Genomic DNA, 12,649 nt, shown 5'->3' on the forward strand with positions numbered 1-12,649 from the left:
TAACCCAGATTTATTTTATTTTTTTTTTTAAGTTGGAACAAATCGATTATAATTTTTATGTTAATCAGCATTATGCCAGAAATGCTGTGAATTTAGCTGAACTTATTGAGCCTGGAACATTCCTTTAAACGCTCCAGAATACCTTCCTTCGTTGCCTTTTTATACAACAGATGTAAAATTACAAATTTGAATTGGTCTGTTAGTTACATAACAGTTAAATAGCTTTCAATATATTTAATTTGTCACTTTTTTCATTATCTCAAAACTTATTTAACATTAGTTAATCCCAGAGAATATTGCACGAGTGAAGAAAAAAAAATAAATCCCACATATCACAAGCCTCAGGAGGAGTAAAGATTAGTTTATTAATAAAAATTCTGAAGTCAGCAAGTATGTCTGTACATTCTCGAGGGTCCATATTACAGTGTGTGATATATTCTACTGTTCAGTGTTAAAAGCTGACAGCTTGTCATGCTATATGGTCCCTTCCCAGAGACCTGATTGAATGAAAGTCATTCCATCTGGAGTCATGGAAAGTCCATAAGCCTGCGTGAAGGAAATATTTCCCACGCATGCCATCACTCAGCGAACAATGCGTACACATGTTCGCACAACAATTCACCTTGTGGCACAGCAGTGCGTGCCTGTGGAATGAAATAAAAACCGATCTATATAAAACTCTCAGCCCCTGTCAGTCCGAGCTGTCGTCACTCACTTCCTATAGGAAGAATTGACAGTGTCAGAGTATGTATCGAACCTGTGCTGTTATAGTATTAAAGGTGAAGTGTGTAATGTCTGTGCCAATATTGTCACCAAATTGAATTGCAAAAATAAAATTTTCAAATAGGTTTTGAGAACATTTCCCCCCGTCTGCCCCATCGGTCGGACATTTTATGTGCATTCCAAACATATATGACCATTTTTTACGAGGAACCAAAAATTGGATATTTTAAAAAATCTTCTCGTTTTAACCCCTAGATTATCAGTGAATAATGACTTAAATTTTGGTCCGTTCTATGTCTTCTAAGAACTTTGAAAACACAAGTTGTATGGAATACCACTGTCAAAAATGTGCAAAGGGGCAAAATCTGCCTCTGGATTTGATTTTTAGGGCCATTTTTTACTTTCATGAGGATATAAATCATAAACTGTGTCTCATGTGTTTTTCTAAAATACATCAATTTACTCAATTCATTAATACAAATTTTCATTACCTCTTACACCAAGAATTAAAATCAACATAACTAGGACCGTAATAGATTAAGAACTATAGCAGATGTTACAAATACATAAAAAACATTAAAAGAGAAGAATTCATTAAGGCATTTTTTGCCCCCACATTTCTGACCCTGTTAACTACTTTCATGGTGCTTTTTTTGGTCATGTTTTGAGCTATGTTCATTGTATGGAAAAGAGCTGCTTGAAAATTCTTACATTTACTTGTGCTCCACAGAAAAAGAAAACAGTAAAAGGGTTTGAAAAGCTACGAGGGCGACAAGAATTCGATTTTTTGGGTGAACTATTCCTTTAATCTGGGGTAAATATATCTGAAAAAGTAACAAATGAAAGTACGCCTGGCTTTACTATGCAACTGTGCCTCACGTTTGATTGATCCTTAGGGTATGCACTTGGTCTTTAGGGTGGCGAGGTAGTGGGTGTGGTCCAGTTCCCGTCGTCACGGAGACGGGTCTGTCCTTGGTCATCTGGATAAATAATGTCCACCACCGTCACGTAGGTTCCTGTAAGGAAGCCGATAAAGCCCAGGATTGCGATGGAGAGATCTTTGAAGAGCAGTGGAGGGGGCAGGCTGGGGAGCATGATGAGCTCCACCAGAGGCGGGAAGATGAGCGCTAGTGCCGAACTGCTTACTGCACCGACCAATGAGATCACCAGGTCTAAGCGTGGTATCAAGACAGCCGTTACACCTGAGAGAGAAAGAGACAAAGAGAGAGTATGAAGGAATGGGAAATTAAAGGGTTGTGTGTGCTTGCCAGGTGTTTTACGAGGTGTTCAACCAGAGCGAGACAAGTTACACACTGAAGTTTCATACTTGGGATTAAGGCCAAAGTATACTTCAGTTGTCCACGTGCCGGAATGTGTAGTGCACAGTATGCGTGTCACAAATTTCATCATCTGCAGAGTACTGTAGGGGTGCAACCTAGTTTTTCTAGACACACAGACAGTCTGCGTCTTTGCATGCTTAAAGAGTATCACAAAGCAGTCATTGTGCACATGCTTCAAATACGTCCATATGGGCTTGCGTTCAAGAGTATACTTTTAAAGGCTGAGTGTTTGACCATGCAGAAAACCGAAGTATACCGTAGCCTTTAGAGGTTTGTTTAAATCCCTAACCCTACATACAGTTGAAGTCAGAAATTTACATACACTTAGGTTGAAGTCATTAAAACTAATTTTGTAACCAATCCACAGATTTATTATTAGCAAACTATAGTTTTGGCAAGTCGTTTAGGACATCTACTTTGTGCAACAAGTAATTTTTCCAACAATTGTTTATAGACAGTTTCACTTTTAATTGACTATATCACAATTCCAGTGGGTCAGAAGTTTACATACACTATAGTTAAATGTGCCTTTATGCATCTTGGAAAAATCCAGAAAATAGGCTACTAGACAATTAGCTTCTGATAGGACGTTTACCTGTGGATGTATTTTAAGGCCTACCTTCAAACTCAGTGCATATTTGCTTGACATCATGGGAAAATCAAAAGAGATTAGCCAAGACTTCTGAAAAAAATTGTGGACCTCCACAAGTCTGGTTCATCATTGGGAGCAATTTCCAAATGCCTGAATATACCATGTTCATGTGTACAAACAATAGTACGCAAGTATAAACAATATGGGACCACACAGCAATCATACTGCTCAGGAAGGAGACACATTCGGTCACCTAGAGAACAACATAGTTTGGTGAGAAAAGTGCAAATCAATCCTAGAACAGCAGCAAAGGACCTTCTGAAGATGCTGGAGGAAACAGGTAGACAAGTATCTATATCCACAGTAACACAAGTCCTATATCGACATAACCTGAAAGGCTGCTCAGCAAGGAAGAGGCCACTGCTCCAAAACTGCCATAATAAAGCTAGACTACAGTTTGCAAGTGCACATGGGGACAAAGATCTTAATTTTGGGCAAATGTCCTCTGGTCTAATGAAACAAAAATGTAACTGTTCGGCCATAATGGCCATCGTTATGTTAGGATAGGATAAAGGGTTAGGCTTGCAAAAGAACACCATCCCAAACGTGAAGCACCATCCACTATTATTATGACATTTCTTAAAATAAAGTAGTGATCCTAAGTGACCTAAGACAGGGAATGTTTTCTACAATTAAATGTCATGAATGATGAAAAACTGAGTTTAAATGTATTTGTCTAAGGTGTATGTAAACTTAGAGTTTACTAGTATGTAAACTGACTTCAACTGTATGAGCAATCATAATAGTTATAGCTTGATTCATCCATCCATAGTTTAACACTGCAGTGTGTTTCTCTGATGTGCTGACTGGTTTAGTGGTTTGTGGACAGGTCTAGGCAAAAGTTGCAGCTGAAGGACTAAATCAAAAATCAATATTCATCTTTTCCGCTGACGTGGAAGATAAAACCCTTTACCTTCGCTTGAAAACAAAAGCAAAACAATTTATATCCACAGACAGCTTTTAGTGGAATGACTCCAAAACTCTACTTACACCCTTTCATAAAAGCACACACACACTCACACACAGAATCTGTAAACTGTTTAATTAATGAGACTGATGTGTGATGTGTTACACACCTGCTCTCCTCCTCTTAAGCTACATAATTTCTCTTTCTCTCTCTTAGAGAGACACACCAATATACACACTCCATTCTCTCTCACACACTGGTACATTCTGAACACTCTCACAAACATGCATGAATGGTTTGGTTTCTCCACTCTGCTGCTGCCATCCTCAGGATGAAATGTAAGTCACTTCGGTATGAGCCACAACATTGTACAAGAGAAACCAACAGTAACAAATGGACTCATGTTTAGGCTATAACTCAGAGAAAATGAATTTAAAAAGGCAAATGTAATAATGATCTAGCAAACAAACAAACAATGACCAAATCCATTTGAGTAATATTGGAGGAATGAGATGTTTTATGGGTTCTCATGAATATGATGTCAATAATTTGTGATGCTAAATGTATGGTAATTAACAGGGGAAGGACCACACATTTTCTCAGAAAAATTTAAAATGTAGTTAATTGACAGAATATTTGAATGAAAGGTTTCAACAGGCCCATTTGAAAGTCTTTTGAATGTGCTGGAGAAGACTTCACAGAGTGGTTCGACTGTACCGTTGTCAATACAAGATCTCAGCCAAAAATGAATGCAACTCTGGATGGAAATAAATGTTGTGATGTTGCATAAGGTTGTCGAGACAATGCCACGACGAATGCACGTCGTAATCAAAGCTAAAGGCGGTGTTGAGTCGAGCACTACATAAAGTCTTCTCCAGCACATCCCAAAGACTTTCAATGGGGGGCTAGGACACTGTGGTGGCCAATTTAAGTGTGAAAATGATTCCTCTTGCTCCCTGAACCACTCTTTCACAATTTGAGCCCGATAAATCTTGGCATTCTAATCATGAAATATGCCTGTGCCGTCAGGGAAGAAAAAATCCATTGATGGGATATCCTGGTCATTCAGTACATTCATGTACTCAGCTGACTTCATTTTATTGCTGCATAACATTGCTGAGCTTAGACCTGACCAATGGAAGCATCCCCAGATCATAACCAATATTTAAATCCAATCCGATTGACCATCTGTGGGATGTGCTGGACCAACAAGTCTGATCCACGGCAGCTCCACTTTGCAACTTGAACTTGAAGGATCTGCTGCTAACGTCTTGATCCCAGATACAGGACAGCTTCAGTGGTCTTGTACTTACTTGTAATTACTCGGCAGGTTGGTGCGGTTTTGGTGGCACGCAGAGGACCAACCTCATATTAGGCAGGTGGTCATAATGTTTCGGCTCATCAGTGCATACATACATACACTACCGGTCATCAAATCTATGGAATAACATAAATGGAACTTTGGGAATTATGTTGTGACTAAACAAAATCCAAAATAAATCAAACCTGTGTTATATTTTAGTATCTTAATAATACTTAATTTGCAGACATGTACTCTTGACATTTTCTCAGTCAACTTCTTGAGGTTTAACACTGTATATATATGAAACATTAAGTATAATAAAATATTTACCATTCATATGTTGCTTGCAAACAAATTTCGTCTGAATACATAGCTACTTTTTTAAATGGCTGTCAATGGAGAAATATGTCTTTTAAGCAGCAGAATGGTGTAGTTTGTGTATCTATCAGGCTAACTGGGCCATGTTAAACCAGCCGAAGCTTGACCCCTTACACGACACCTTGGCCTGAGAGCAGGGCCCCATTTTAGACCTGATTGCCCATAAAGCTCCAAACAGAAGGTCTCAGGCTCAAGTGATATCTTGGAGAAAGTCTTCAAATGAATCTCAAAGATGGGCCCCAGCATGCAGCTCCATGACAGGCCTCAATGGAGAGCCCCATGATGGCCTGTCTCTGTAGGCGAGCAGGTAATAACTCACAGAGCCTCAGGAAGACAGAGATAAATGACCAGACACTGAATGAGTCCCTCAACTCTGGCCCAGCTCTCACAAACACAATAAAGACATAGACCACAACAAACACACACACACACATCCACACACTCACAGTAATATATCACAGTTCTCACGAAGGACACGACCTTGGGCCATGGCACAAGGAAGCACATCAGGCAAAGAGAAAGAACAAAAGAGAGATAAAGAGAAGATGAGTGATGGAGTGTGAACTTCATCTCTTTATCTACCAGCACAGGTCACAGACCTACAGCCTATAGAGTTCATTACCCCAAAGTCCAAGAGAACTTCCAAAAATGTGTTCAAGAACTTTCACTAAAATGCCTCATGAAGTATGAAACCATCCGAGAGATCCACAAAATGTTGTTCTATGTGATACGGCTCCAATATTATGTATTATTAATGGATAAGTCGACCCTACTTCAGGCTTCCCACACCTGTTGACCAATTCATTTTTATGACTTCCATGACACTTCCATTCCTTGTCCAGATTGTCATGGTAACTGGATAAGGATCTTTAAAAACCATTTCATTGAGATCAAAAAGGTATTTCTATTTTAGAGCAGAACTTAAATATGAAACACTGGGTGAGTACAAACATTAACCAATAAAATAATCCAGTCGAATCCCAAATGGACAAAATCAAGTCCTGTCCATCACATTTCCCCTGAAAATACATTTTAAGTAGGAAATATGTCATTCCTAAAGTTTAAGTGCATCTCAGCATTAAACCGAATTGGGCACTTCCTTGTAATTTTCAACTAAAAATCTATTATTTTAAAACATGCGCTTTATAAATGTTAAGAAAACCAAATGGCACATTGGCATCTAGTACCGAATTCTATAAATCTCTCAGAATCAGTGTACAGTGACAATGCTTTAGAAGGGACATTATGTAGCTCTCTTCTTTAAAAAATTTATTTACAAGGTGTCCATGTTCCTTTTTAAGTCTTGCATATTGCAAGTTGCAGCTTGAAACTTTGAGAGACAGAGAGAGAGAGAGAGAGAGAGAGAGAGAGAGAGAGAGAGAGAGAGGAGAACAGTATGTGATCAACCAAGGTCAGGAAAAAGAGAAAACAATCAACATGAATGCAATAAAGGAAATCTTATAAAGGGAGACTGTGATATGTCCAATGAGAGGAGAGAGATGGACAGACAAAATGAATAGTATATAGGACAATAAGGGTGAAGAGAAGGGGTTGAATGAAACTGAGAAAAACAAGAGAAAGAAAGAAAAGGATAGTAAAAGAAATAGAGACAAATGAATAGAGAGGACGAAAAGGGTGAAGAGATGGGGTTGAAATAGTGAAAGAACATAAAAGAAAGAGTGAGATAGATGGAGAGAGAGATAAAAGAAGGAAAGAATCTACATACATACATTATATATATATATATAAATAAAAGGCTAATAAGGCTAGTGAGAACTATAATGTTGGGTAGATAGCAAGAATAAGATACATAAAAATTACAATAAACGATAGCTATGATGATAGGTAACAGCACAAACAATATCTATTTATAGAACAATATGCAAAGCTAGAACAATATAGTTAGAAATAAAGCTAATAAAACAGTAAATAGCTAGCACAATATAGATAGATAACCTATATGATATTAGGCAGGTGGTTTTAATGTTGCGGCTGATTGGTGCAAAAATCTTATTTTTGAACGCATCTCTGCTGTGTGATGTTCTCATGGTGTTTACTGGTTGCTAGTATGTCACAATGATATTTGATAATTACAACAGAATTATTAATAACCATTTTAAATTCAAATAAATTTTGAAATTTCACAATTAATTTAAATTAGGGCTGTCAATCAATTAAAATGTTTAATCAAATTAATTACATGGTATGCCAATTAATTAATCACAATTGAATGCATATATAAATGTTTGCTGAGAAAGCCCCTCAAATAACAATTCAATATATAATGATTAAATAATGATATAGTTATATTTAAATTATAATAAATAAAATAGACCATTAAAATGCATTATTGTGGCAGATGAGTAAATCATTGATAGGTCTATACAAAAATTGGCTTTAGAATCCAATATATTGTTTATTCCCATGTTATTGAACATAAGACAATCATTGGCCTACAGTTCAAAGCGACCCATTTTTCAATTGAATTCGTCAATCAGTCAGAAATCTATTATAAGGGCTTTTCTAAGGACCTTTAAGGTCGCTGTGTTAAGCATAACTTAAATATGTACACGTCAGATGGAGAGTCTCACTTTGGTTGGGGCGCTTCATAAACAAAGTTTTAAGGTCGCTGTGTTAAGCATAACTTAACTAATAACTAATCGTCACACGTTTTGAGATTCCTACATTCGGATTTGCACTCATTCAAGCTGTTTGAATTCAAGAGCGTATTCTTATCTTCTGCTGCCTGCTGTTGGTAAGTGTGGTTTGTTCTCTGTATAATATGCGTGTTGCCCAAGCAGCTGGAGTTTCGCTGACTGCCCCCTGCTGAAAACAGGAGGTACTTCAAGCTTGATTTGCTCCGATGACAGAAATATTACTTATATCTGTCCAGGCATATGATTAATTACGTAACTTTTTGAACACGTTGTTTTTTTATATAATTAATCATACAGAATTAACACGTTAAATCAACAGCCCTGATTTAAATTAATGTATTAAAATGTAATTTGTGTGGGCCACAAACACAGTGCCTCTTTGCTTGACATCATGGGAAAATCAAAAGAAACCAGCAAAGACCTCAGAAATAACATTGTGGACCATCACAAGTCTGGTTCATGCTTGGGAGCAATTTACAAATGCCTGAAGGTACCACGTTCATCTGTACGAACAATAGTATGTAAGTGTAAACACCATGCAGCCATCATACTGCTCAGGAAGGAGATGCATTCTGTCTCCCAGAGATGAACATAGTTTGATGCAAAAAGTGCAAATCTATCCCAGAACTACAGTAAAGGACCTTGTGAAGATGCTGGAGGAAACAGGTTGATAAGTATCTATATCCACAGTAAAAAAAAGTCCTATATATGGATAACCTGAAAGGCTGCTCAGCAAGGAAGATGCCAATGTCCAAAATTGCAATAATAAAGACAGACTGCAGTTTGCAAGAGCACATGGGGACAAAAATCTTACTTTTGGAGAAATGTCCTCTGGTCTGATGAAACAAAAATGTAACTGTTTGGCCATAATGGCCATCGCTATGTTTGGAAGAAAAAGAAATGGACACCATCACAACCATGAAACATGGGGGTGGCAGCATCATGTTGTGGGGGTGCTTTGCTGCAGGAGGGATGGTACACTTCACAAAATAGATGGCATCATGAGGAAGGAAAATTATATGGATATATTGAAGCAACATCTCAAGACATCAGCCAGGAAGTTAAAGCTCAGTCGTAAATGGGTCTTCTAAATGGACAATGACCCCAAGCATCCCTCAAAATTTGTGGCAAAATGACATAAAGACAACAAAGTCAAGGTATTGGAGTGGCCATCACAAAGCCCTGACCTCAAACTGAAAAAGCGTGTGCGAGCAAGGAAGCCTACATACCAGTTCTGTCTGGAGGAATGGGCCAACATTTCAGCAGCTTATTGTGAGAAGATTGTGGAAGGTTACCCAAAATATTTGACCCAAGTTAAACAATTTAAAGGCATTGCTACCAAATACTAACCAAGTGCATGTCTCAAAGTTGCTGATCAGTGCACCACTACACAATAGGTAGCTAGAATGATACCAAGAACAATACAGATACCTAGAAAAATATTTAGATCGATAACTAGAACTAAATCTACATAACTAGACTGATAGCTCAAACAACAGATAGAACAATAGTTGGCACACAAGATAGATAGCAAGAATAATAGATACTTTGATTGATGCTGATTACTGCATAAGCTCCAACAGTCTGTGTTTCACAAAGTGTTACCCCATGTTTCAAATAGAAAAACACTTATCGCTCACTTTTGCATTCACTCTCTGGCATTTGTACACAATTTTTACAACACGCTCTCTTCCTCTTTATCAGAGCAACACTCTCTCACTGGTGCCTATACGACTGACAGTGTTAAATATTTATTTCCATAATTTAGGGCTCTGGGAGTTTCACGGTTCAATGGCAGATTCAATTTATCCAAAGATAAAAAGCTTATCACAGTAATCCAAAACCTTTCATGTTTGTGCTCCTTCACAGGATCCATCCATCATCTATTGCTTCTCTCTTCACCAATGAATACTACTGTAGTTGGAGGATTAGGAGAAGATAGAGGGAAAACTGAGGAGTGGAGGAAATAGATGGGAGTGCGGAGGAAAACAACTAGGATGATGATGATGATGATGATGAAAGTGTAATACAACAGAACGTCACAGGGGAGGAGGGTCGCTGCCTCTCAGTCTACTGCCTACATAGGCAGCTGCCTTTTAAGGAGCCATTCACGCAGGATGCCTTCTTTTGTTCAGTTTGTCAGAGTATAACAGAATGGAGAATGTAAGTTTTTCAAAGTTTAACTGTTTTTAACTGGCGTTTAACACACAGCGTTCATAATGCAAGAAACTGAAATACAGTGAGAAGTGACACAACAGCTAAATACAGTTTGATGTCAACATGTTGCTAATCTAGTGCCGCAATAAACACATAGCACACACAAATATTGGGTAAAATGTATATTTATAGTAAAATCAATAATGTGTTCTGGCATTGCCTTCTCAATTACGGATACATGCAATGCCACTTTCTAATTTGTCCAGAATTAGGCTGAGTATCTTAGGAGGAAGCATAATATGCTGTCACCATTTTTTAACAGTCTTTGCATGAGGGATGTACAAGACTGAGCCCTAGTCAACTATTTGGCTGTATTATTAGGATGCGGTTTATAAATAAGATATGTTGGGATATACATGGGATTACATAAGGCATAAATCATAGCTTGCAAATTATAAATGTGATTACATTTTTTCCTCCCCAATTTGGAATACCCAATTCCCAATGCGCTCCAAGTCCTCATGGCGGCATATTGACTCGCCTCAATCTGGGTGCCGGAGGACGAATCTCAGTTGCCTCTTCGTCTGAGACCATCAATCTGCGCATCTTATCACGTGGCTTTTTGAGAGCGTTGCCGCGGAAACATAGTGCGTGTAGAGGATTCACGCTATTCTCCGCGGCATCCACACACAACGCACCACACGCCCCACCGAGAACCAAATTATAGTGACCACAAAGAGGTTACAGCACGTGACTCTTTCCTCCCTAGCAACCGGGCCAATTTGGTTGCTTAGGAGACCTGGCTGGAGTCACTCAGCATGCCATGGCCTTCAAACTCGTGAATCCAGGGGTGGTTGTCAGCATCTTTAGTCGCTGTGCTACCCAGGCCCCTGGCGGACATTGTATTAAAAACATAAGATATGTAAAAAATATTTATCTTCGGACATATTTTTTAAAGCCATGATGGTAAAAACAGCTATTGTCAATTTTGTGTTGGGGCCAGTGAAAATGTTGCCAGGGCCAGTAAAAATCTGAAGCACTGGGCCAAACGGACCAGTAGAAAAACCCTTAGCGTTGAGCCCTGCACTATGGTCCTAGTAAAGTGTCTGACATGGTCTTCTGCTGTTGTAGCCCATCCGCCTAAAGGTTCGATGTGTTGTGCATTCTGAGATGCTATTCTGCTCACTACAATTGTACAGAGGGGTTATCCGAGTTACTGTAGCCTTTCTGTCAGCTTGAACCAGTCTGCCCATTCTCCGTTGACCTCTCTCAACAACAAGGTGTTTCTGTCCGCAGAACTGCCGCTCACTGGATATTTTTTGTTTTTGGCACCTGTACCTCTAGTAAATCCCAAGAGATCAGCGGTTACAGAAATACTCAAACCAGCCAGTTGGCACAAACAATCATGCCAAGTTCCAAATCCATCATATCACATTTTTTCCCCATTCTGATGGTTGATTTGAAAAATAACTGAAGCTCCTGACCCGTATCTGCATAATTTTATGCATTGCATTGCTGACGCATGATTGGCTGATTAGATAATCGCATGAATAAGTAGGTATACAGGTACATACTCTAAACAGATTAAGAACAAAACAACACTGGTATCGGATCGGTATCAGCCAATACTGAGAATTCAGGAATAGGAATCGGAAGAGAAAAAAATGGTATTGGTGCATCCCTACCCATAATACCTTAAATATTCCTGCCTGCAGGGGCAGCTCACTAGGTGTTGGAACTATGTGTGTACACTCACAGGTGAGGCAGACGAGCAGTGCTCGAAGGCTGAGATCAGTCACTCGTCTCCAGTTCTTTCTCACACGCTCGCACACAGGCGGAACCAGAATCTCTGCCGGCACGAAGAACTGCACTGCAAAACTCACAAAAACACCGAAGGAGTACAAGACCTTCACCAGCTGATTAGACCTGCAAAACCCACACATAAAATAAGAAGAACACATTAATACAACAACAGAGCAATGATTAAGTCAGAAACCACAGAATGTGCAAGAACGTCAATGATGCAATCCATCAGACTTCAACGTGTGACTTCAAAGGGAAGTTTGAACAAAGCAGAGTGTATCAACTATCAACCCACGCAGTGCTGCAATCAAATCATGATACAATACTGGGGTTAGGAATCGAGAAGCAGATTCATTTATAAACAGATATTGGAACCAAAGGATTTTCATGATGTTCGGTGAAATGCCTCAGTCACCATTCACATTCATTGCATTTCTACCATTACCACAATCACTGCTTGACGTGTCCAAAATGCTAAATCAGATATTGGCTCCGTTTTAAGTGGCATATTGTTCTTGGCTTACAGCATGCTAATGAGATTTAGGAATAAGTTAGCTAATGATACAACTCTGATAAAACTTAGTTGGACACGGCAGCCTTTAGTTAAAGTGAAGCTTAAAAAGCAGCTGGTTTTCATTTCTCTGTAATATGATCTCAAGTCATTCTGATCTATGATCAATCACTCCAGATGTTTCTGACAGTGAACACACGGAGGGACTGCAGAAGATG

At 38.8% G+C, this 12,649-nt stretch overlaps 1 protein-coding gene across 1 annotated transcript in view; it reads right to left on the minus strand.

Moving 5' to 3' along the window:
• Window positions 1–350: 350 nt before the first annotated feature.
• LOC127631829 (proton-coupled amino acid transporter 4-like) overlaps window positions 351–12,649 on the minus strand; it is a 28,976-nt gene continuing 16,677 nt past the window's right edge. Inside the window, exons 11-12 of the mRNA XM_052110195.1 lie at window positions 11,874–12,043; window positions 351–1,925 (exon numbers count right to left, since the gene is read on the minus strand). Of these exons, the coding sequence (XP_051966155.1) occupies window positions 1,636–1,925; window positions 11,874–12,043 (460 nt within the window). The 3' untranslated portion in view covers window positions 351–1,635. The remainder of the gene's footprint in view (window positions 1,926–11,873; window positions 12,044–12,649) is intronic.

Source organism: Xyrauchen texanus, chromosome 38, assembly GCF_025860055.1.
Source record: "Xyrauchen texanus isolate HMW12.3.18 chromosome 38, RBS_HiC_50CHRs, whole genome shotgun sequence".
Taxonomy (NCBI): Eukaryota; Metazoa; Chordata; class Actinopteri; order Cypriniformes; family Catostomidae; genus Xyrauchen; species Xyrauchen texanus.